Genomic DNA, 26,428 nt, shown 5'->3' with positions numbered 1-26,428 from the left:
TGCAAGATGGAGCTCAAGAGATGTGTGTAAATGTAACACACTGATTCAAGTGTGTCAAAGTCAAGTCAAATCTTATTTATAAAGCTGAATATTACAGATCACAATGGCCTCAGGGGGTTTTACAGTCTGACACATTTATTTTGTTCATTTATTCACGAAAATCATCATTAATCATCATTTCTCTCCCTGCTGGTCGTCAGAGGGCGATACAGACGAATCCAGTCTGACTGACTCCTTCTCTGCACCTTTAGAGGAAGAAAGAACCGAATACACGAAGGTTGTCTACGTGACGTGGGGCGTGGCGTCGGTGAGTGTCGGCTGCGCCAAGTCAGAGACAGTCAGGCAGACCGGAAGTCAACAGGTTTATAAAAATAAAAGCTCAGTCTAGAAAAATAAAAGTGATATGTTAGCCCGCTTCTCCGTGAGGATTTCACTTAATGTTTTTAGTAATAATCAAAATAACAATTAATAAGTATTAAGACTATAACCAGTTAATATTTTCATCATTCATGAGAGTTTGTAATAATCAGTCAATTATTTATTGTATGTATAAATGTAATTATTGATAATATATACCCATCGAATAGTCAAAAATTATGTCACATTTGAGGATAGGATAGTCGGTGTTTTTCTGGATAAATGACTTAAACATTTTATTAGTAATCAATTACTATTGATACATTACTTTTCATACATTAATAATTTGTTAAGAACACACCAAAGAAGAATCACACTCAATATAACATATATACATAAAAACGGTACACCTTGATAATTAAATGTATGTAATGTAAAGGTTAATGTCACTTTTTACTTAACCACGGTGATTTATAAGCGATGTCAGTCAATTAAAAATATTACATTAAAACATTTAATGAATAAAATGCAGCTCAAAGATATTTGCATAAAGGGTAATGACTGAAAACAAAAGAAGAAAACGTTTAAAACTTTAAATACAGCCAAAAGTTTGGGAGAGTATACCATGATAACATAATAACAGAAAATAAAAACTGTCTAATTCTAAAACTGAGTAGGAGTGTACATAATTAAAAAAAATAATAATAATAATTTATGGTGGAATTTACATAAACTAGCCGGGGTCAAGTCTATCAATACAATAAATCTTTTCCTCGTGCTAACTGGAAGTTAATGTTATCAGCGACATTGGAGTTTTATTTTGAAAATAACCGGAAACAGCCTTTCCTTACAGTTGTGTAGTTTGTATATCTGAGTGTTTGGTATGAGGGGTTGGTTTGTGCAGCACAGTGTTGTCTTTCAGGCAGAATAAACAGTAATTAAAAGCAGAGTCGCAGCTGAGCTGCGTTCAGTTTGAAGATGGCGGAGAAAGGAGAAATCGTCGCGGTCAAACGGTAAGTTTCATTTATTAAAATACTAATTTAATGTGTTTTTATTGTGAGTTTTCGCTGGAGTCGCATTGTTTGTTCACTGCAACTTTGAGCGACGAGTCCAGTTCACCATCAACACTCATGACGCAGACTGTTGATTGACGATAACGCTGATTTGTATTTGAGATTAATTTTGTATTTTTTTTTTTTTTGTATATATTTTTTTATTATTATTAATGTCGCTCTCACATCACATCTTCATATACTGTCTGTTAGGGTCTGACCTCTGCAGCAGATTTTGATTTTAGTGTGAAGTTATTATAATTACCCATGACTCCTTGCAGGCCTAAACGGGGGAGGTGGTCTTGTGTTGTTATTATGGCTGCTGAGTCTTTGTTCATGTCTCAGTCTGGTCATTAGAGGAACCACAGACGGAGTTTAATCATCATCATGTCCAGCAGCCACAGACACATTTAGATATCTACTGGAGTGAATTCATCTTCATGTGTTTACTGAACTCTTCTCACTTTGTGTTTTTATATTTCCCTTAAAACTGCAAATAAGATAAAAATAAATAAATAAAGTAAATAAAGTAATAATAGATAAATAAAGTACCCCTTACCCCTCTGAGGACCTGAACTTATAAACTAATCTTAAAGATATAGAAGTGAATATGATCTGGTCGAACACTCACTGGGCCTGACCTCATTTAAAAAAAAAAAAAAGAAAGAAAAATCAAATTGTGATTATTTTAACTGATATGATTTGTTGATAATAGAGGTTATGATAACTTTTACATCATTATTTCTATTTAGATCGGGAAAACATGTTTAAATGACTGGTGTGATTTATTTATTTATTTATTTTTGCAGGGATCTGTGCCAAATGAAGATGTATTTTTTTAAGTCCATAGAATTTGATGTGTAGGACAAGATGTCTCTGCCTCATGACAATCATTAATATAGAAGTTTTCTTAACACACATTTTGCAATAGCAATAATATTTTTGATTAATTGTGCAGCCCTAACACTCACTGACCCAGATTCTTCAATCTTAGATTTACAAAGATCAGAAGTTATTCAGGGTCAGTGGGGCTGAAGACCAAATCTAAATGATTTGTGGTACTGAAGAAAATGAGTCTGTAGTGTAAAATACTGTCAAGTACCAAAACTTGGCTTTGCGCTGGATTTTATTCAGGTAAAGTTCTTGTTTGGTTGCTTGAGTTTATCAGTACTCAAACTCAGGTATCCAAAAAAAAAAGTAGTTACCTCACTGTAGTGGCTGTCAGACCTGTTTTCTGTTGAGTGTGTTAGATTTTACTCAAACATTGCATCAAAAACAGGCTGGGAAGAAGAAACTAACTAATCTTAAAATGTTTCTGGAACTTTTAACTGAACATTTTAACTTTATTTACACAAAATAAAAGTAGGGCTGCAACTAAATTTTATTTTGTTTTGTCTGACCAACAGTTCACACCGAAAGATATTCACTTTACCATCGCGTAACACAAATACAAGCTGGAACTGTTCATGTTTGAAAAGTTTGACCCAGCAGTTTTATGGCATTTTGCTTAAATTTTACTGTAATAATTAAACATTTATCAAAATAGTTGAATATTAATTTCAGCCCTAAAAGAAAGCAATCCGTCACCACAGTGAGAATTATGACCCATGAGCCTTTTTTCCCTAAATAAATACAAATACATTTAATCTTTTGTTTTCCTTCATGTATTGAAGAAATAAAACAGGATCCAAAAACAGCAGCGTGCATCAAACTGCGCTGAATGTTCGTCTGACCGGTGAGCAGCAGGTTTTATCTTCATCACCTGCTGAGAGAGGAACCTCTCATGTTGACCTGTCTGTCCAAGAAATGAGTCTAGTTTCACTTCAGCGTTTGCTGAACAACAAAAACTTTCACCCAAATATGCACATCTGTCCTGTAAATCTGCATGAAAGCAAAGCTGTATGAGCAAACTGAACAGAGGCTGTAAAACCTAAATATTTAGGTTGGTCTCTGAAAGTCAATTTTCAGGTACTTTTAAGACAATTAACACTACAATATCTCACTTATATACAGCTTTACAATCAAAACAGTGGTTCTGTAGCAAATGCATGGATAATAATGTTGTTAGTTCACTGTTTAACTGCATGTTGAGTCCCACAGACAGGAAGGTTCAAACAAAACATTAATCTAAATATGAATGTATTTATATGCTGTATTTGGCGTTAATGTTACAGCTACTAGAAAGTATTAAGATTTCACTCCTTACTTAAAGTCCAAATTGAGTTGGAAGTATTTTTAATTATTTCAGTTCGAGTCTAAAGGCATCAGAGTTGTGACTTGAGTCACAGTCATTCCCAAACACTGGGTCGAGACCCACAGGTGGGTCACAGGAGATTTTATTTGGGTCCCTAAATAAATAAAAGTCTTGTGGAAGAAATTCTGTTAATTTCAACTTTTCTAAAGCATTTTAAATGTGTCTGTTGTTTTACTGATGAGTGAGCCTGTTCTGCCTCATGTATGAAGTGTTGTTTGTTAAGAGGAAATAAGAATAATAAGATTGCCTGTTTACTCAGCTTAAATCACTTCTCATTTCTTAAGTTTTAACATGAATATACTTATTCACTAATATAGAGTGATGTGGTGTTGGCAGTAAAAATGGTCAGAATTTATTGATAAGGCTTATTGTTTCTTGGGTCGCAGTGGTTAGCACTATGACCTCACAGCCTGAGTTCGAATTCCACGGCCGGCTCGGTGGTCTGGGGAGTTTATGGCTGGGGGAGGGCCTTTCTTTGTGGAGTTTGCATGTTTTCTTTGTGTCTGCATGGGTTCTCTCTGGGTGCTCCAGCTTCCTCCCACAGTCCACAGACATGACAGACATTAATTGATAACTCTAAATTGCCCGTTGGTGTGACTGTGATTGTGAGTGGTTGTTTGTCTCTGTGCGTCGACCCTGCGATGAACTGGCCAGTGTCAGCTGTGATCTTTTGAGCTAAATTCATGATGGTCTTTCATGCAAGTCTTGCAAAAAAAAAAATGTCAATATGCTTTTATCCACATTAAAACCTCTAAGTTTCCTAAAAAGTGCAGATGTTGTTAAGCTTTTGCGTATCATTCTGTGTCAGTGTGATATCAATAATACTGTACTTGTTTCTGAAATTGGTGATCATGTCCTCAATTGTCTTCGTGTTTGCAAAATCAGTCCCAAATATTTTGGTATCATTGTCGTCAAAAAGCCATGTGAAGTCGATGCGTGTGGGTTTGAGGGCAGCGGTTGGATTACATGCCCTCACACAGTTTGTTTTGGTAAACAGTTTGTTCCGACCCAAATAAAGCGGAGTCGTGTACGTGTTAACAGGAATATGAGATGTCTGCTGTGTACATGTGTGTGTGTGTGTGTGTGTGTGTGTGTGTGTGTGTGTGTGTGTGTGTGTAGGAGGGGGTGTCAGGGTCTTTGTTCTCCACTTCCTCATACTTTCACTGTCTCTCGTACTTTATCTTTCCTTCCATCTTCTTCTACTGTACGATTTGATTTTGATCTCTCCTTTTGTTCCTTTCACATTCGACGCTCTGACTCCGTCTCCTCTGCTGGAGGACAGCTGAGGACATTGTGTTCTCTGTAACTGAGGTTGACCTGCTGGTAATCATTCACCTTTCAGTTCCCACACAATTAGCGTGTGTGTGTATGTGTGTGTGTGTGTGTGTGTGTGTGTGTGTGTGTGTGTGTGTGTGTGTCAAAGAAGCTGGAGGTGTGTCTTTGCCTGAATGTGTGTGTGTGTGTGTGTATTCCCCTCTCACACAGATCCACAGGCCTGCCAATAAACAGCTGCTTACATTCAGTAACCGCAGTTTGTTCTCCAACTCACACAAATGTACACACACACACACACACACACACACACATTGAGCAATAGGAGCTGGTGTGAGAGTGCAGCTCCGCTCTCTGACACACCAGAACACTGTGTCCTGTGACTCCTCCCAGCTGGCAGACGTCTTGTTGTTGTGTGGACTGGGAGTCAGATTGAGTTTGACTGATTATTATTAACTTGTACTGTTTGCACAAGCAGCAGCAGTATTGTTATCAGTTGCAGTAGTTGGTTGGTACATTTGGTGCAGATTGTGAGGAGATATGTTATTGTTGTACCTGCAGTCTGACACACTTTTATGTTCATATTAATATTTGCATGCTTGCACTTTGTGGCACATTAACACAGATGCTCCATCAGGCTTGCAGCTTACACTCATTCGTGAGACTCATTATCCCTTTTTTCTGCTGATTATTTACTTGATGACCGATTAAAGCTGGGGTAGGCAGTTTGTTTTTGGTGTCATTGAGTAGGGTTGGGCGATTGGACGAATATACCATCTATCGACGATGGGCTGAGTCCATTGCTGTTTGCTTTTTTTTGGCCAATTTTCGGGGCAATATTTGTAATTTTATTTTGTTAATGTAATACTCTGCAGAGTGACAGCAGCGCTCTCATCCAGCAGCACAGTTCACACCCACTCACCCGACCATGAGTGCACTGAGCTGGTGAGGAGTGAGAGGAAAAAAGCCTGCAGAGTCAGACTCTTTACACTGTTTTCACGCGGTGAATTAAGGATTTATTTTGACCAAACCAGAGCTGGTGATTGTTGGAATAGTGGACAGACCAACAAACAGTTTTTTTTTTTTTTTTTGAGTTTTACATGTTTTTCTGGCCAATTTTTATTAAGTGTGTTTTCCGAGGTGCACAGAACCATGATAAATGTTCAGTAACAATGACAAGTGTGTTCTTTTCAGTACCTGTGACAAAATAAAAAAATATATAAATGCAAAAAATTAGTAAATAATAAAACAATCCATTGATATGTAGATGTAGGAAGTTTGATTGGTGGAACTTGCAAGGTTGCGCAGAATTCAAGGGGATTGGTTGAATTTGCATGAATTGTTTGCAGCATTGCAGTTTCCTGGAGGGACTGATAAGGTAGCACTGCATCAAGTCATCAAGTCACGATCCAAGAAAGCGCGCTCCCGCCCACACTGTTTGACTGACAGATGATCTCTGGGAAATGTGATACAAAAAAAACAAAAAAAAACCCACTGCAAACAGCGATTTGCAAGAATTCAGTAGTCATTTGAAAAGAATGAGTCTTTCCCAGCAGCACCAGTCATAAACAAACCAAACTCCTCTGCAGTGAAAGTTACACACAGTCTTCAAGCGCGTCCTTTTGTGCGGTGAGTGTGATTTTCTCTACATTACAGACGGATCTTTGTATGAAAGACATGAGGACTTGGCAGATAAAATGACTCTGAACAAAAGGTTGAGTTTCATTCCAGCGAGGAATATCTTGGATGGAATTACAATGCTGCTGTGACACACACACACACACACACACACACACACACACACACACACACACTGTACAAGTGTGTGTGTTTCCTTTTAAACCTTTATATAAAACCCATAATGAGGATGTTGGAAAATATTTTCTCCCCCCTGTGTTTGTGAAAACTTCTGCTGCTCTGCATCAGAGTCAGTCAGAGATCAGCTGTACAGCAGAACTGAAAACTTGACAAACTCAAGTGCAGATCTTCTCTCAGAGATTATTAAGTGGCTCAGCTTTTAATGCCGTCTGTCATATTGTTGGATGAGGGTGAGGGTGTGTCAGTCTTTTATTCAGGTGGCAGGAACATTGCGTCCCTCTGTCTGCATACTGAAGGACAGAGTACACAACACGGATATAAAACAAACACACTGTCGAAACACAACTTTATTTCACTGCAGTGTTTAACATTTAACTCTGAGCAGGTTAAACAAGTGAGGAGAGACAGAGGATGTTTCTGTAAGTTCAAAATGTTGTTTATTTTCTTTCCTGATGGGTTTTCTGCTTGTAAAGAAGTCAACTATCATGGTGAATAGTTGACTCTGCAATTTTTTTGTTTGTTTGTGTTTTTTGTCACCTGTCTTGTGATGGATCGAGGGAAGCTTGTTGAGAAAAATGTCCGGCCATATTTGCTGAAATATGTTAACGAGGGTCGTGGAGATCTGGGCAGAATTTTGTTACTTAATTAGTTAATTAAATTATTTTTTTCTTTGGCTGATGACCCTGTGTTAGTGGGTTAATGTCCCTCAAGGTTGAGGAAGCAACACCTGGACAGCTCATGGAGCATTAGCCCTGACAATATTTGTGATTTAAAAAAATCAAATAATATTATTTTATCTGATAGATTTTCTTTCCAACATAAACACAGAACATAAACTAATGATCTTGATACGGATCCCTTAGATGTGTGCAGATACTGTTTCTAAATTATCTTTAACCTTGTTCGTCATTTCTCTGCTGTGGTTTCCTGTCTCGTATTGGCTGACATGTACACTCATACAGTTAAATCTGCAAAAAAAACAATACTTGTCGATCAATATCAGTTTAGTACAGAAACCAAGAATAATCTATGTTATCTCAAGATAACAACAAAATAATCAACCCATTATTAATTATCAGAGATCAGGAGTGGCGTACCTGCATGCACAGATGGCGTCTTGACAACTGTAGCAGCTAATTTAAGCTGAAAATGTCAGATCAAGGTGAACCCATCAGACTGAACTGCAGTCAACATCTAACAGGAAGAAACTGCATCGTGTCTTTCTGTCAGAAATCACTATCAGATCAGTCCTCGTCATTTACGAAGAAGAACGTCAGGAAAGTACAGATCTCCGTGATTATCTCAAGAAATCTTTGATTTTCTTCAGATAAATTAACACTTTATAATTAGAAATCAATTAACTTGTGATGTCAAGATGATGACATTAAAAAAATAACTATAATCAGGTTCCATAGTTTAGCTCTGCTGTGATTTGCATTGTTTGTCCTCATCTCTGTGTTTGCTGAAGTCGATTATCAGGTCATTTATACTTCATGCCAGTGCAATCCTACAATCAAAACTTTATTTTCATCTTTGTCAACACTAGAATAAATGTTTCCTACTGCAACAAATATGGTGAGAATACTTATGTCCTCCAGCCAATCAAAATGAAATATTCTCCGGGGCACGGTTGTATTAAAAGCATAGTAATGCTGAAGGAGGTCAGTCATGTTGGGAATGGTTTGCAGACACTGTAAAGCATGAGTTTGGATAGTGTCATGTGCTGTGTCAAACTGTCTGTCAGCTGCTGCTGTAAAGTCACAGCTGAGAAGTTATTTCTGAGTTGACATTCAGCTGCCGTCTCCTGTTGTGTCCTTGTTTTTGATGTCTGAATTCTGCAGAGTCAGCCTGAGTGACCTCTAGGTGCTGATGTAGTAGCAGTGATTATTAGTGGAGATGCACGGCATGGATGTTTTTCGGCCGTTAACCAATAATTACCTGCTTCTCATGACCGTTGCAAATAAGATAACTGATAATCTCACGTTATTTTATTGTATTTTTAATTCATATTACGTGTTGTTTTACGCCTGAGGGTGAGAAAAGCTCAGATGTAGTGAGCAAAGATGGATGATTTAATATTTCACAGCTTTGACTGAACAAATGTTCATTTATTTATTTTTCTTGTGAAGTTCATCCAAAAAAAACTCACAAATACACTTTGACTTTTATTCAGCATTTACCTCAGAATTCAAATGAAATTTTTTTATATAATATGTCAGATCCGATCTTAGTATAATTGATATTTCTTTCCTAATATATACTGATATAGATGTGTGTGTGTGTGTGTGTGTGTGTGTGTGTGTGTGTGGTGGATTCAACAAGAGTGTATTCATGCTGTTTGTTTTCTGTGTTTGTGTTATGTGAGCGTACAGTATATCCACCCACTGTCGAGAAATGAAGCCCTGTGTTGTTTGTCATGTCCGCACATGTTTTGTGATGCAGGCCAAAGGCGTGTAGGGAGATCGAGGGACAGATGAAGAGAGAGGGAAGAAAGGACAACAAGCGAGGGAGGGAGGAAGGATCTGGACGGTGTCCCAGTAGCTGAAATAAATCACATACTGTTCTCTTCAGTTTTCAACATTTTTCCCTGTTTTTGTTATCATTTCTGTTCCCAATCTGGAAAAAAACATCCAGGAATGTTTACAGAGCTGAACTGTGGTCATCATCGGCCAAATAAAGAGACGGGGGTCTGTATTTGTCACTGGGTCAGTTCTCACATAATCGCCTGATCGTGATGATCTGTATAAAACAGCTCAGTGATGCTGACAGAATTATCATATTTCCATGTCGTTTTTTCCATAAATTTACTAAAAGGAACCAGATACTGTATTCCAAGATGGCGCCCATTCAGTCCGAGGAGAATTGCTCGTCTGGTGCATAATCTGAAAACAGTTTTCTAGGTTCCTGGACAATACGGCCCACTGAATACACTGTACTTCCCCCCTGCTCATGAGTTCCTGTTCGGCCCATAGACTTTACATTCTGATGACATCACAGATTTTTCAATTGCTTTTTTGGCTCGAGGAAGTTTTACAAATATAAAAAATTCATGACTGACCTCGTTTGCAGTCCGAGGTATAATGTCTGCAGGTTTACAGACGTCTCTGTTATAATTGTGATCTATGGGGAAAAATGTTTTTGGAGCTGGTTGAAGATTTTTCGGCCACTAAGTGACCACTGGGAAAAACTGGCAGCAAGGCTGAGCAGCGTTGGTGCTGATGCATCGTCGTCTGGTTTAGGCTTGACTGATGCTCTTTTAATGATGTCTTTTCATTGTACCTCCTTCTTCTGCTTTGGTTTAATGGTCACTGAGCGGAGAATTAGTGCCACATTTAATATTCACATGATGGTACGGGATAGAAATGCACATCGCTTTGCATTTTGTTTTGTCAAAGAATGAAACGAAGTTGAATGAATATGATCTGTGTGGGGGAAATTTGTTGGAAGTTTGCTGATATTGTTCTGCTAACCTTTATTTAGTTAAGTTTGAATCCTTCTTTGTCAGTATTGTTAATGACTGATTCAAAATCGTGGGGTTGAGGAGGCAAACTTTTGTCAGCTTCTGAAAATGTTGAGCCCAAAGTGGCGTCTTCTGATTCCTTCATTTGTCCAACCAACAGTCCAAAGCCCAATAACTCTATTATTAGTATTTACTATCATAAATGAAAAGAAGCAGAGCAGCAAATCCTCACATTCCTGAAAAGTGGCTGGTGAATCGACTTATCACAGCAGCTCTAAATTAATCATTGACTAAAATTTCACGATGGCGACGGCCCTTTTTTCTCACCCACTTTAAAACTGCAGAGATGAATTTACAGACAGGTGTGAGAAAAGCTCTGCTGTGGCTCCTGCAGCGAAGTCCAGGAGATCCCAGAGAGACTTTAAATAAGACTTTAAAAGACAAAAGTTCAGATTTTTGTTGTTGTAAACACACAGTCACATTGATCATTGTATGATCATTGTACCTGTGATGGTTGTATTATTTAATTAAAAAAAAAGAGTTGGAGTTTTATTTCCCATCAAGAAGTTCGTAATACGACGCAGTGCTCACAGATGTCTTAACAGGTTTTTCTTCCTTTCATTTCTTTATTACTGAACTCGATTAACTGAACTGTGCAGTAGTTCTGTGTCGAGTCAGATTGAACCATGAAAATTGTGTAATGCAGAGGCAAACAGAAACGTGTTGTTCTTGGACATGAACTGTGGACGCTGAGTGTTTTCTTGGAGACGTGGTTGAAGAGAGAAAAATGTTAACAAGCTGAGAATTGAGCAGTGTGGCAGGATTGTTTGTTGATGCTGGACTCCTTACTCATGTCTCATTTTCTCTTTTGTCCCACTTTGACTTTTTTTTTCTCCCATGTTCCCCTCGCTCAACTTGTCTGTCTCCTTGTCCCTCCCTGCTTTTGTCTCTGCTCATGTCCCGTCTCTCTGTTTTTGTTTTTTCTGTAGGAGCAGTTCAGAGCAGAGGAAGTTGCGTTCTCGGGATGCGGCCAGGTGTAGGCGGAGTCAGGAGACGGAGGTGTTCTATGAGTTGGCCAGCACTCTGCCGCTCCCCCGTCGAGTCTCCACCCACCTGGACAAATCTGCCATCATGAGAGTTTCCCTCAGCTACCTGTGGATGCACCGCCTCCTGCGACCCGGTAAGAAGCGCACCTTCAGACATCCGACCTGAATGTTCCACAGTTTTCTCAGTTATTCAGAAATTATTACAAGATTTATGTTGTAATGGTGCAGATTTTATTTTTGGGCTTCAGATTAAACTTTTACCCAAATTTTTTTTTTTTTGAGTTTACATGCAAGTGCTACCTTTACTGCTGTATGCTGGCATGAAATACTGCTTTTTAATATAAAATGGACCCCATTTACACCTGATGTTAAAACATGATCTGTGTCTGGAGATGTTATCCAGATAAGGAAATAGGTAGTCTGGCTCGCAGTGTGTTTGGATCTTAGGTGGGTGAAAATGCAACGTGCTGCCATCTGTACACAACATAACACTGGTACGGATATTTGTTTTTAGCAAACATAAAGGAAGATGTTCAAATATAAAGAGCGAGCAAGTGAGAAGGCTGAAAGAGACACCTCTAATTAGCGATCTGTTCTGTGCCATGAAAGATGAGTTATTCAGCAGAACTGCGTGGAAAATGAAAGTAATACTGGGGTGGGAAATTAATGATTTACAATAATAAATAAGTGTGTGTGCAGTGGTGTGTGTTGCACTGATCTGCTGTTGACAAGGCATATAATTCATCTAGTCACTAAGTATAGACTACATGCTGGGACTGCAACACACCGGGACAAACTGACATGATATTTCTTATACAAAGAAAGGAGTGACTTTCATTTGCCTAATTTACAAGAGGTGGCAAATATTTGTTGTATACAGCGTTTCACAAAGCTTATAAAGTTTCTACCAAACTCAACAACTCATAAAACTGATTTTTAAAGGGAGATGCAGGAGCCAAATACGTTCATCACTTTTTGAACGCTGGGTGTGGCTGTAATATTCTCATGCTCAGGTGTAAAGGTAGGAGGGTTACTGCTGTCGTCGGGTGTTTGACCCGGAAGGGCAAACGGTTTTTGACCGCTGTGGCACTGAAATGTTTGACACGGCGCATACTGAGTGTTTTGGTCTTTTTTAAAAAAAAGATGGACACTGTCCACGCTTTGAATGGAAGAAATAAAGTGTTTTGCTGCAATGAAGAACAACTGCTTTTCTGCTTAATAAAAGAACTGAGTGGTGGTGGATCCTCATCATTTAGCATCTTTAACATGGTCTTAGTGTATTTTTGAGTAATGTTTAATTTTATTATCATGCATATGTGTTGAATGATTTGTTTTATTTACATATTAGTTTATTGGCAGCTGCAAGGAAAGTAAAACTGCCAAGTTTCGTCCGGTTAAGACTTTTATGTTGAAAGAATTCAGTTTAAACTTGTTTCCTGGATGACTCGGCTGGGCTGAATAATAATTAACTTCTACTTTGGTGCTTGCAGATAATTGGAATCTAATGGCAGCGATCATTAGGTTACCTCTAATGAAGACACATTGATTAAGATATCAGGTTTTATTCAGGATCTGGCTGTTGGTGGTCCGTTTGAACAAAATGCTTCAACTTGCAAACTCCTTTCTAACTCTAAAAATGTAGCAAATCTTAAGTGAAGGATTTGGAGAGTTTTCTTTTGGTATCCAGAAGTTGAATAGTTGTCTGATTGCTTTTGAAATAAGCACAGGTTCTGTGCGGCAGACACAGTGTGTAGTGTTTGTCTCATGTCTATTTCAGCCTTTATCTGCATCTCCATTTCATGACTGACGGAGTTTCAATAGTGAAATCGCTCAGGCATCACAGGCTGCTTGATGGGAAAAGCGGCTCTTTGCGTGTTCAGTGTTCGGTTATGAGTTGTGTCATTGTTGTTTTGTTCCCTCGGGGGTGAGAGCAGAGTAATGAACTCATCAATAATAAAGGGACAAAGCAGAATTTTTATTAATCAGGCGACAAACATTCAAAATGCATCAGGATTTGAAGCGTGCTCCTGCTGACAGCTGCATTCAAACCTAAACCGATTCACTGGTGAAGTTTGTTTTACTCAACTGGAAATAACTTTATTCATTACAAGGTCTGAAAATATGGCAGCAGTTTGTCCACTCTCCACCCATTTATAACAAAAATAAAGACATGACACTGAATTACATGCAAGTATTGACCACGACTGTTTGTTTCTACAGCACGTGAGAAAGAGGAAGAGGGGGTGAAGGAGGAGCAGCAGCAGCAGCAGGAGGAGGAGGAGGAGGAGGAGGAGGAAGATCCAATGGACTCTTTCTATCCTCAGGCGCTGGCTGGCTTCATCATGGTGATGACTGAGGAGGGAGACATGATCTACCTGACGGAAAGCGTCAGCAAACACATCGGCATCACACAGGTACAATAAAAAAATCAATTATTTGACACTTTCTGCTAAAAAATAAAATAATACACACAGATCACATAGCATCTAATATGTTATTCTTAATAATAATTAGTCTTTAAAGAAGCAGTATGTAAGAATTTTAGTTTAAAACGTTGTGAGCAAGCACAGAGTCTGTTTCGTTCAGCAACCTCTCTTAACCATTTTAGTTTAATAAATAAAATGAAAAAATGTCAAGAAATGAATTATTCTATGTCCCTTATTAAACAGAATAATACAACCGTGCATCCTCCCAATTTAAGTTTCCCTCTTTTATCAAACTAAGATGAGCTTACTCACCTCCAGTTCTGGTGTCCCGCTCCCTGCAGACATTCCCCACTGGGTCACCCCCCCCCCCTCCAGACAACCTCCTCCTCCTGTGCTAGGGGTATTAACACCAACAACCCCACAGAGCTTTGAGCAGAGTCAGCTAATAGCATTGCTACTTGCTTCACAGCTAGCTGAGCTAACCAGCTAATAGTGGCCACTCTGGTCACCGAAAAACAGCAGCATTATGGGAAGAATAAAACCAATTCCTTCATATTGCTCCTTTTAAAGCTTTTTCCCATCATTTGCTGTCCTGTGCAACAGTCTTGTGAAAAGTCAGCATCAACATTTTTGTTCGCAGCAGTGATTTTCCACCACGTCAGCTCGTGGTAGTTTCTTGTAACTCTGCCGCAGATGAAGATATGTTGGTTCTCATTCCTAAACTCCTCCTTGGCAGCAGAGTTTACTGCACTGTCCCTGGCCGACTGTTTCTTTAGTTGGAGCTGGTGGTTTTACTGTAAGCCTCTGGGACAGTGTGTGACCTACTCTGAGAAACTCGAGCGGAGAGAGAAGCCATGCTATAAAGCTATTCTTAGCTCTGTTTGAGATCAAGTTTGTTATTGAATCACGCTGAGGTTATGATAACTGCAGGCAGAGTGACAGAGTGAAATGTACGGTCCTGCTGTGGACTGTGGACCTGGAATTATGTCATACGACAGATTCAGTGTCAGTTCCTCAGAAAATAATACCCCGCTGAAGAAACATGATGACTTCAAAAAATATCCTTTTATTAAATAGTAAATCTGATGTGTAGAGCTTTTTTTTGTTTGTAAAGAATTTCATTTTCCTCCCTGCATTGTCTTTGGCAATGAATCTTTTAATTATTTATGTGCAACTGCAGAACAAAAGCAATGCAGCAATGGAAAATAAAAATGATTACCCATGTAATAAAAAGATTTATTACATGGCTTTGTTAAACTCCGTTGTTACTCCTTTCTGACCTTGACACAGTTCTGATCATAGACTCTGGAGAAACAATAAAAAATTATCACTAAATATAAATCACTAAATATAAATCGCTAAAATCATTTTTAAATTCATATTTTGTGTCAAATTAATGATTTCTTTGTAAATAACCATGTAACAAGTAGGATGATGCACAGTGAGCAGGTCACTATTGAATGTAAAGCCATAAAATCATTTTAAAATTAATATTTTGTGTCACATAAATATGTTCCAAATAGATTTTTTTTTTTTTTCTGTGGAATAAACATGCAGGTCATTATTGTGAAAGTCCTGTGTCACCCTGTCAGGATTTATTTCACAGTAACGGCCCGCTCACTGTTCATTATCCCTTACAGATATCCTCACAGTCCAGTATGATATCGAGACATTTCTTAATATATTTCTTGGTTGCTTTTATGCCTTTAGTTGTATTGTACGTGCTGCAGAGGACTCACAGCTTCTGTGCACGGGGCAAACGCTCGACCAGCTGAGCTACCAGGACATCTGTCAAGACATTTTTTTATTGGAATATTTGATATATTGTTAATATCCCTAATTGTTATGAGAAAGGGTGATTTCAGTAAAGAAAAATTAATGAGATAAACTTTTATCCAAGGCAGCAGTCAGACAAAATACATGTACAGCAGTACGGTGAATTTTAATTGATCTCAATGCGATATCACTCTGTTTTAAATGTTTTGAACTTTTAAGTGTGGATGAAGTCGACTTCACAATCTCAACCTGATGCATCAGTTTTTCTTTGTTACCGACTGTTGTTGTTTTGTTGTTGTTGTTGTTGTTGTGTACAGCTGGAGCTGCTGGGTCACAGTGTTTATGACTTTGTTCATCCCTGCGATCAGGAGGAGCTCAGAGACCTGCTGACTCCCCGTCCAGGTCAGACACACTGTTTATTAATTTATTACCACAAAAATCCTTAAAAAAAAAGGAACATACTGTTCAACAGGAAATGCCACAAAGTTTGGATCTGTGTCAATGCTAAATATATCCAGTATTTACCATCCTGTGCAGTTTTTGTGCTGATGTTTGAGATTATACTGGGGTTGTTCATGTGCTAAACCATCATCACTGCACTGTCATGAATTAATGTCACATAAATGAGTTCTGTCCTTCACTGTTTTGGCAATAAAGAGTCACTAAAGGATGTCAGGGGAAGCTTGTTTTGTCTGTAAATGTTTGCAGTGGAGTCACCAGCTGCTCCTTGAAGAACTTTGCAACCAGTTTTTGTGCTTTCAATTGTTTTATAAGAGTAGTGTTGAGTTTTTATGAATAATAAATGTATTAGTTTGGAAACAAAACTCAAACAAAGACTTTAAGGTGATAAAACTGTTAGCCGTGTTTTCTTTGTCACATTGCTTTCAGGTTTGAGTAAGAAAACAATGAAAGAGCAGCCGAGTGAGAGGAACTTCTTCCTGAGAATGAAAAGCACTCTGACCAGCAGGGGGCGCACCGTCAACATCAAGTCTGCTGCCTGGAAGGTCCAGTATCACTCACACACACACACACACACACACACACACACACACACACACACACACACACACACACACACTTAGTTCAGTGCTAAAGTCAAGTGTGGATAGCTCTGTCCAGCCAAGAGTGGCTACTCTGATGACACAAATCCAACACACACAAACACACATACACACACACACACACACACACACACACACACACACACACACACACACACACAGGACTAAAGTCCAGTGTGTAAGAGATATGAGTGGGTCAAATGATGTCTGGCAGTCGGCCCAGTTCTCTGGACAGAATACACAGCTCACTTAGTTTTCCATGTATACACGTCCACACACGCTCAGCACAGCAGATACACACTCGTGCCCTTACTAGAAAGCAACACGTGTCCAGTCCTGCACCCCAACTGTCACACTTTCTGCTGACAACATTTGCCTAAATGTCCTCAGTCACCATCATCTTTTTAAACGTGAACATCCTGTATGTAGATCCAAGGTCCCAAATTCTACCTGGTAAAACAATAAAAAATCATAAGATGGTAAGAGGCAGGCTTTGCAGAGCCTCACAGCTCTGTGGATATTTAAACGTTAGCTTTATGCCCTGAATAGACTTGATGTCAGCTATGCTAAAAATACAACGAAGAGCTTTGAAGGGAAATGTTGGAATGTTGTGTCATGTGACCGATCAGCATGAAGAGACATGAAACCTGTACTATTAATCAGAAAACGTTCTTGTACAGACATTAAACGCTGCTGCATTTGATACGTTTGGCTTTAGAAAAACATTTTGTTCTCAATAAATTTATCAGAAAAAGTATTGTATTTAGTACTGATGAAACAGTACTCAGCTCCTCTGTGAATCTTAACTGAACGCTCCCCCTGTTTCTGCAGGTTCTCCACTGCACGGGTCACATGCGTCCGTTTGGCGGCGGCCCCAAAGCAGCCAGAGTGATGACCCTGCTGTGCGAGCCCATCTCTCACCCGTCCAGCGTGGAGTTCCCCCTGGACACCTGCACCTTCCTCACCCGCCACAGCATGGACCTGCACTTCACACACTGTGAGGGCAGGTAGGATCATAACTAACCCTGACCTTTGACCTCCCCATTACTGGGAGGAAAGACAGAAGAGGGAAAAAAGAGAGAGAGGGGAGAAGAAGAATAGACATCTCCTAATTCTTCTGTTGTTTTTCGTCCATCTCTCTGTTTCCAGGGTGACAGAGTTGGTGGGATACAAACCTGACGATCTGATTGGCCGCTCGGCCTATGAGTTTCATCACGCACTCGACTCTGATCGCATCAACAAAAGCCTGCACACATGTGAGTTTCAGTGTGTTTGTGTGAACTGTAGGAATGCCAGTTTGGATTTATTGTCCTGACTGATAGCTGACCCTCGTTAACCAATCATTAACCATCAACAGACAAGATTCAGATTAACTGTTTAAAATGTGACCTGTTTAAAAAGATTCCCTGTACAGCACTTGTTTTTTCTCATGAGACAGCCTTTATTTTCACATGTCCTTCTTCACATAGTTTTTATTCAGAAATAGCAACATGCTGACACGCTGTGTCCTCTGGAGGCGCATCTGATTACTTTTCCATAAGTCAAGAGGGTTAGTGTCCAATCAGGGGTCCACCTCTGCCTCTGGGTCATTAGCTTATTGAGGAACGCCGCGGCGGCATATGACTCCACCCTGTGCAGCAGACAGTGCTGTGCTACCAGTTTAATAAATGTGTTTTTAATTTGAAGTTGAGGGTCACTGGTTTTGGTGTTTGACACGAACACTCTATGTAAACAAACCAGACTGTATGTCCTTGTCTGTCTGTCCCTGTCCACGCTGTGCAGTGCTGTCCAAAGGTCAGGTGAGCACCAGCCAGTACCGTTTCCTGGCAAACAACGGCGGCTTCGTCTGGGCAGAGACCCAGGCGACCGTCCTCTACAACAACAAGACGTCACAGCCCGAAGCCGTCGTCTGCCTCAACTTCATACTCAGGTACTTCAAGAAGCAGCGAGGTCATCATGTGTGCAGTAAACATAATGGACCAATGATGTGGCCAATAGAAAATGGAAAACAAGCTCATTAGAAACCTTCTCTGTCAACCTGTCTCTGTCTTCCCCTTCTTCTTCTTCACCTCCTGCATTGTTGTCTTCTTCTGCAGCGCGGTCGAGCAGCCAGATGTCGTTTTCTCCGTTGAGCAGATCCGCTGTGATCAGGCTCAGCCCCGCTCACCAGCTCTTGCTCAACAGGACTGTGGGACTTCTGACATGGGTGACTCTGACCCCGATGGCGAGCGCGTCTCCGGCTCCAGCCAGACGGACGCTGACGGTTCAAGGCTCTTCTTCAAACTGAAGGAGAATCCGGAGGAGCTTCTCCGGTTGGCTCCCGAGGCCGGAGACGTCATCGTGCCGCTGACAGGTGAGACAGACCAAAGACTTTTATATTTACTGGAGCAGAGAAGGCGGTGTCTGGAAGAGAGGTTAATTTGTTTAACTCATTACTTCCCCAATATGAGAACTTTTACTTGTATTTTACAAAATGTCTCAATATCAGACGTAAATTTTATACTTTTGTTCAATCAGCAGCATGTTGTCTGCTGGACCTGAGTTTTACTTTCTTCTGCTTTTAAAGGCATAGTTCGGATTATTTCAAGTAGGGTTGTATGAGGGTTTTTATCCACAGTCAGAATATTACCAGCAAAAAAGGTTGTTTCACCTTGCAGAACGCAGGAGTCGCTGGTCTACCGCTGCGTCGATCTGTTAGTTTGTATTCACCCAACTGCTTTCATGAAAGATGAAACACAAACATTCATTTTTGTGTTTCAGATACTGTGAAGGCAGCATAGTCCTGCACAATAGAGGAGAGAGAAGTGTAGAGTAGGTCGAGATACGAAGTGACTGAATCACTTTGCTTCAGGATGGAAATTCATTAACACAAAGAAACTCTTAAAAAACAGTTTATCATATGAAACAGTGCACTGTACACCAGAAAACATCAAAAGAAGATGACGACGACCAGTTAGTCCTCAAGACTATAAAACTTGGAAAACATTAGTCGAGTTGTTGTGGCCAAAGTGAGAAATTAAGCAACTACTGTAGACGCTGTTAAAGAACTTGGAGAAAAAGAAGTCCCAAGAATCTTCAGATCACCAAATCACAATCGCTACTATCATCTCTTCACCGTGAAGCGACACTTAAAAAGAGTCTGAAAAGGAAACTGATGAAGTTAATGAGGGCGTATGATTGGTCACCGTGTTGTCACTGCCAGTAATAGATAAGATTTGCAGAGATAAAATGAATGATCTGTAGTTCATGATCTAAAGGAATGGTGCAAGTGCAGTTCTGGTGTATCCGACTCCACTTGTTAAACAAAGAATAATCTGGTTTACAAAGAAAGGCACAAAGAGGTTGTATTTAATCTCTTCGGTGTGTTTTGGGTGTGTAATGAATTAAACAAATCAGTGTCATCCCTCATCACCTGTAAGAACCGGGTGCGCCTGCCTCTGGCTCTTTGCTGTTGAAATGACAGATTCAGCAAGTTGAAGCAAGCAGGGATGCTAAAATGACCCACTTGTAGTGGCAGGCCTGGTCATTAAAAAAAAAAAAAAAACGAACAATCTGATTCAGATTGTATGAGCTCCATGTGGGTGAAACAGAGAGGCTGTGTGCATTTACACACGAGGCAAAACAGCATAACTTGTTACTGCGCACATGGAAACATGACATTATTAATATTTAAGCAGCAAAACTAAAAGCTGCAGTCATTGACAGGACTGAGGAAACTCTCTAAAAGAAAGAAATTGTTTAAGACAGCTTTGATGAAAGTCAGGATTTATACGGCTGCTTTACTCTAAACAGTTTCCCTGTATAAACCTGGACTGTGCTGCTGTGCCTTCCGTAAATCCGCATCTCTCTTCAGGTTTTGCTGTATTTCACTCACCTGCAACGCATCCTCAGTTAATCAGAATCTAATCATTCTTATGACCAGTGGATTAACTGCAGTGTGCACATGTTGTGAACGTATGTAGGCTCATCTTACTATCTTAATAAAGCGTCCTTTAAATAGCAGGAAAATACTGAACCATTGTAAGACCATGTCTTTATTGGTCAGTGGCACAATCGCTCTCTGCTGCCTCAGAGTAGCAACGCATCAACAATGCTCATGACCACACCTCGTGTTAAGATCAGCACGCCCATGTGCAGAAGTACATTTTCTACCTACACAACATGGGTGCTGAGCGTGAAAATGACAACTGCGTCTTGTCTTTGCGTTTCTGTCTTTGTCAGATTTCGATGAGCTGTCCTTCGTCAATCCGTCCAGTCCGGAGTCGGTGCCGGACCACCCTCAGGATCTGTGCACTCCGCAGCTGCGAAAGCTCCTCGGGCCGATCTTCAACCCCCTCACTCCACCTTCCTCATCATCATCATCATCACTGTCACCACCAGCCTCCTCACCTCATCCTGAGCCGGTAAACAGGAGCTTTAAATCTTATGTAATTCTTTAACCGTTAGTTTCTCTGTCTGAGTTAACAGTTTACTCTCGATTATTTTTGTCGACCTTCCTCAGAGCTCCTGTAACGAGGAGATGATGGACACAAGTGAGGTGGAGAAGTTCTTTGCGGTTTGGTCAGAAGATAGTCAGAAGAGCAGAGAAACACTGCCGGTAAGACGAGAGAAAAGATGATACTAAAGAAAACAACTGATCATAACTAGAAGAGTGCACTCAGAGTGTTTTTGATTCAGATTCATTCTTTATTTTCCTCTATAGAGGATTTTTTTTTCACCATGTGTACACAAAAGTAACATTCAAAACAACATCTACACAAACAAGAACACAGTGTGGCCCCAGGATATTTAAAGCAGTTATAGCCGAGGGCACAAAACTCCACCTAAAGCACATTCTTTGCAGATTGGTTTTCTGCATCTGCAGCCGGGTGAGGAGGGTGACATGTGGGTTGAGCGGGTGTTGGTGCTCAAGTGCTGTGGTCAGTGAGTGGAAGACCAATTTAACAGATATGTTAGTGATTTTCAGAACACAGTCAGTGTCAACATGGACATCTTGTCCGTCTGTGTAACAGTTAACTCGTACCTGCTTTTCTCTCCGACTTTCATTTCCTGTCTGTCTGTTCTCAGGACATGGAGGGGATGGATCTGGAGATGTTGGCTCCCTACATCTCTATGGACGATGACTTCCAGCTGACCTTCCTCAGCGGTTTGCCAGAAGAAGCCGACAGACCTTCATCCTCTTCAGCCGAACCCTCGACTGTGAACCCCGGAGTCACACTGAGCAGGAAACGGTGAGATGGGCAGTTCTCTCTGTGGTGGTTCCTAAATTAATTGAGAGTTGAGGGAAAAATGCATCTTGATTTGGTGAAAAAAAAAAGGATGTTAATGAAGCAGGATGAAACAGGTGACAACTGGAGCTGCAGAAATCTGAACATATTTAAGTTTTTTTGAGCAGCCATCAATTTGCTGATAGGATTTCACTCCAAAATGAGATAAACAAGAAGATAAAGCACACATTTGTTACAAAATGATTAAGAGCTTTTAACATATATATATATATAGATTTAATACTAAAGCTTTAAGTTCTGACTAATCACAGGCATGAATTCACAAACTTTTCCTGTTCAATGCTACATAAGTTGAGAAATTGTCTCGTGAATAATGAAGGCGAAGCTGTAAAAACAACAGTGTAGGATGATTGAAAACATCTTAAATCTTCACATCTGGTGGGACCCAAAACATTTAAAGTTTGTCCTGCAGATGGCGCCAGAGGAAAGGACATGTTAGCTAATCAAACCAGTCAAATCCTCTCTACAGTGGCCACTGAAGGACAAATCAGGACATCTTAGACTCAGCTTCCCAGGCTCACTTCTGCCTCGAAAGACTAATAGATGTCAGCTTCAGATGTGCTTTGGGTTGACTGCTAACATCTGCTACTTATTTAATTCAATCCAAACCGGCTTTATAAGCTTGAGAAAAAGATGTTTACAAGGCCAAATAAAGTGTGATGTGCTATATACATATACAGTTATATATGTATATATATAAACACACACAGATAAGTAAAAAAAAAACAACTTAAACAATAAAAAAAGACAGATCTGACTGCCCAGTTTGTATCAACAAGCAACAATCCATGCTGCCTCCTTCTCCCAGGAGTATTTTTAATTTTAAGGCCATTTGAGATTATATCAAACTTGTGAAAATAAATGTCTCTGATTTAATTGACTGTTTTACATTGCAGGAAAAGGTGCGTCTGTTTCAACGTCACCTCTCAGACAGTTCACTTCTCTACTAACCTGCTTAAAGTAGAACTGATAAGATAATCATTTATTGGTCCCCCAGATGGGACAGAAATAAATAGATACATTTAGAGCAAGAGCAGTTAGGCAAAAAAATGCAAAATTACAGGAAATACTAATGCACACAGTACCTTGACTGTGTTACACTTGAACCAGTGCGATAATGTCTGACACAGTGGTGTGATTAGGTTCAGTATATACAAGGGTGAAATGTTACAGTCAGCTCTAACAGTGTACATCAGAGGATCTTATACTATAATAGAAATGTTTTACACTGTGCATTAAACAGTATAACAGTTTACAATGTGGGTCTAAATATTCTGCCTGTGAAAAAAGACAAATGTTTTACAGTCTCCCTCTCTGTCTGTCTCTCTTGCAGGGCCCACGACCCAGACGAGGATCTGTCGTCCCAGCTGGTGACTCAGGACAAGAGACAGAAACAAGATGCTTCCTCAATAGAAGAGGAACTTCTGCTCAGCCACAGATTACTGGTGAGCTGAAGAGGAGGAAGATGAGAAAGAAGAAAATCTGTTTATCTGGCACCTTTTTTCTTACAAAGTTTGCAAAGTGCTTTAGAAGGCAGATCATTTTCCTGCCTCCAGAGTTTTCCACTGTGATTCAATGATGAGTCAGTTTGGTTGTTTTAACTTCTGTTTGCAGTGAAATCCCAAAGTCTGATGAGTTAAACACCAACAGATCACCAGCTGATTATTACACAGATGCTTTCATCTAAACCATCTGACAGCACTTTATTTTCACTTTGTAAATGACAAAGCAGCAGGCATGAAGGGCCCTGATCACTGTGAATGAACTTAAAACCAAGATTTTTTTACATTGACATAGCTTGAAATAATTAGATTTCTCTAATAACTAAGTTCTGCAAGTTATAATTTTCATATTACCTTTCAAAAATAGAGCTTAAATTTGCATGGTAATTTTGTCCCAATTCAGGAAAATTGCTCAAGATGTTTCACAGTTTTATTAGAATAAGCTTTGAGGTGTTTAATTAAGCTCCCTGCAGCGGTGTGCCGCATCTCGCTCTGACCATTTTTAACCTCCATCCTCAGGACTGTCTGGATGAAACCGACCAATCGGAATTCATCCTGGACCTGGGACCGGGAGGGCGGAGTCGGCTGCTCACAGACAGAGACCCGCTTTTAGGAGGCATACAGGGACTCTGTGACACTGCAGGTGAGATTAACACACACAGTTACAAATGTCTGCGGCTGAACAGTTTACAGTCTCAGACTTTTTAGTGAGTTTGAATTCTAATTTAAACCAGTAAAAGAGACAAGACTGTGACGGCTCTTGAGGTTTGACTGTAACCCTGAGAGTAAAACTTAGTTCTGCTCCACACAGCGCTGGAGAGCCCACATTTTTGGTTAATTCATGCACACAAGATACAGTAAGTGTATATACAGTCATTACAGCAGATCAGCACGGATACGTCCTGGTGAATATACTTGGATTAAGACATGCCAAAGTTGAAAACCTACCTATGGGTTCAACCATGGTGAAAAATGTTTGTCAGTTAAAGGTTGATTTTATTGATTTTCTCTCCTGCTTCAAGCATTCAGTTGCTTCTCTTGTGCGCTGTTTTAATCGCTGATCCATCTGACTGATTTATTCTTAAACTCCAACTCTTTTTTTATGTATATTGTTTTATCTTTATGCCACTTTGACACGTCTGACACGTCTAAGATGTCTTTTACACATGATATAAACGTGATTATCTGGATGTACTGACATGAGATTGTGGAGGCCTTGTATTTACATTTGGTATTATAAAGCTTTTTGTTACCTTGATTCTGCTGCATTATGATCAGATAGAAATAATTTAGGTAGCTGATGAACTCGTCAACAAACAGGATGCATCTCAGTTTGTGTTGTATGTTTGTGTGTTTTATCAGCATGTATTTCCTTATTCAGCTCACGTTAAAATCGGGTGTAACTGAGATCTTAAAGCGCAGAGGTTTTCATCACAGTGTTTGTCTCCGTCTCTTCCAGCTCTGATGAGGGACATTTTCATACCTCGCCCACCTGACCTGTCGCCGCCTCTCTCGCCGATGACCTGATGGAGCTTTTTCTTTTTTTTTTTTGATGAAGAGTTGGTTTGACTTCTGCACTCAAAGCCAACGCTGGATCTGTCTGAGAACAGCACCCTGCAAACAAACAAACAAACACATACGCACACAAATATAAACTCACACACACTGCGTAACCACGATGTAAGGTTGTTGACCTTCATGCTTGTAGCTGGACCAGGACGCTCACGCCTGTTGGGGTTTTTCGTTGGGTGACGTGTTGGGTGGCAGGTGGGAGGTGCTGTTTGCTGCCCAGTCGCTTTTTTTCCTTCAACATTTACTCTTATCACTGATTTAATGTGAGAAACATCACTGTGGTCATTCTGGTTCATGGAAGCAGCATTTGGTGCTAAAACTTTCAAACAAAAGATGTGAATTCTTAAAAATCTGACACGGTGAGATAAATCTGGAAATGTATTTTCTCTGAGCAGCTAAGTTCAATGTATCGCAGCTTCAAGTTCCTCATATTTCAGTCTTGTCAATCATTCATCTCTCATTTAACAAACTAGCAGAATATCAGTGGCACATTTTCAGTGGCATATTTTAACATCTTTTTATACATTTGTGCTAAATCTTTTTAATCAGTGCATTTATCAGAACAATGAACTCTGAACTATTATTGTGTTATTGAAAAATGCTGAGTCAACTTTATCGTCCAGTGTTTGTTCTGGGGGGTGTAACTCCCCGAACACTCCCTTCAAGTGTTTAGTAAACTGACTTTCAGACACATCGGCGTGACTGCGAAATCATTTGGTGCTTTTCTTTCGGCTAACGTGTCTCCTCGCTTCCTTTACTCACACCTTGGCTCCTCCCAGCGAGGGTGTGTCGTGACAAGGAGACGTCAGGACAGAGGAGCCAAAGCCGCCAAATGAGAAATCCTCGGTTCAGTTTGTCACTTTTTACGTGGATGTCCAGTCGGTGTTTATGGCAAAGGTGAAGCGGTAAATTAAGCAGTGCTGTTGCTGGCAGTGCCTACATGTACCAGGATGCATTGCACACAAGCCTCTGATGCCCACATTGCTGTTGCCTAACCTATAGATAACAGTGTCACCTTATACCAGTATTGACAGGAACCATGATATTCTTGTTAGGCCTTGTGGATCTTTTGTTTCAGTTCATCTCGTTGCTTTTTCACTGTGTTTTCAGTATAGTTCTACTTTTTGTAGACCTTTGTAGTCTCTCTCTCTGCACTTTGTGTGTATTCTGCCAAAAACAAGACAGAATACACAGGATGAATTTGCCTGATTTGTCAAATTTCCCAGGGATATCATGATATCACTGTCATGATTTCTTTTGGTTATGATATACGACAGGCCGACCTGCAGGTACTGCTTAATTGGCCAAAACACAGTATGAGGTGACAGAAATACTCCTCTAGGACGCCCCACAGGTGGAGACTAGAAATCCAAGCTGAAATAGTGATGTCACAGTGATGTAGCTGTTGTTAAGGAAGAACTACAGGGATTTAATGCTTCAGTTGACTACATTTACCATGAACACTGACTGGACATCGGCATGAAAAGTGCAGATTTTTACCTTTGAGTACAGGCAATGCCACTTGATAGAAGGACGCACCTGTG

General features: G+C 40.0%; 1 protein-coding gene across 1 annotated transcript; it reads left to right on the top strand.

Annotated features, from left to right (window-relative positions):
* The first annotated feature begins 1,222 nt into the window (after positions 1-1,222).
* hif1al (hypoxia inducible factor 1 subunit alpha, like) lies at positions 1,223-25,580 on the top strand. The gene is made up of 15 exons (XM_084717551.1): positions 1,223-1,370; positions 11,203-11,393; positions 13,480-13,673; positions 15,779-15,863; positions 16,350-16,465; positions 17,354-17,529; positions 17,672-17,778; positions 18,305-18,452; positions 18,619-18,875; positions 20,744-20,925; positions 21,024-21,119; positions 21,590-21,753; positions 23,144-23,255; positions 23,832-23,955; positions 24,772-25,580. Exons 1-15 carry the CDS (start codon positions 1,336-1,338, stop codon positions 24,837-24,839), a joined length of 2,055 nt encoding a protein of 684 aa, XP_084573677.1. The 5' UTR covers positions 1,223-1,335; the 3' UTR covers positions 24,840-25,580.
* The last annotated feature ends 848 nt before the right edge of the window (positions 25,581-26,428 follow it).

The sequence above is a fragment of the Lutjanus erythropterus genome, chromosome 4 (assembly GCF_056507025.1).
Source record: "Lutjanus erythropterus isolate fLutEry1 chromosome 4, fLutEry1.hap2, whole genome shotgun sequence".
NCBI lineage: Eukaryota > Metazoa > Chordata > Actinopteri > Lutjaniformes > Lutjanidae > Lutjanus > Lutjanus erythropterus.
Note: the sequence above shows the minus strand (reverse complement) of the source record. Positions and strands in the feature narration are given on the sequence as shown.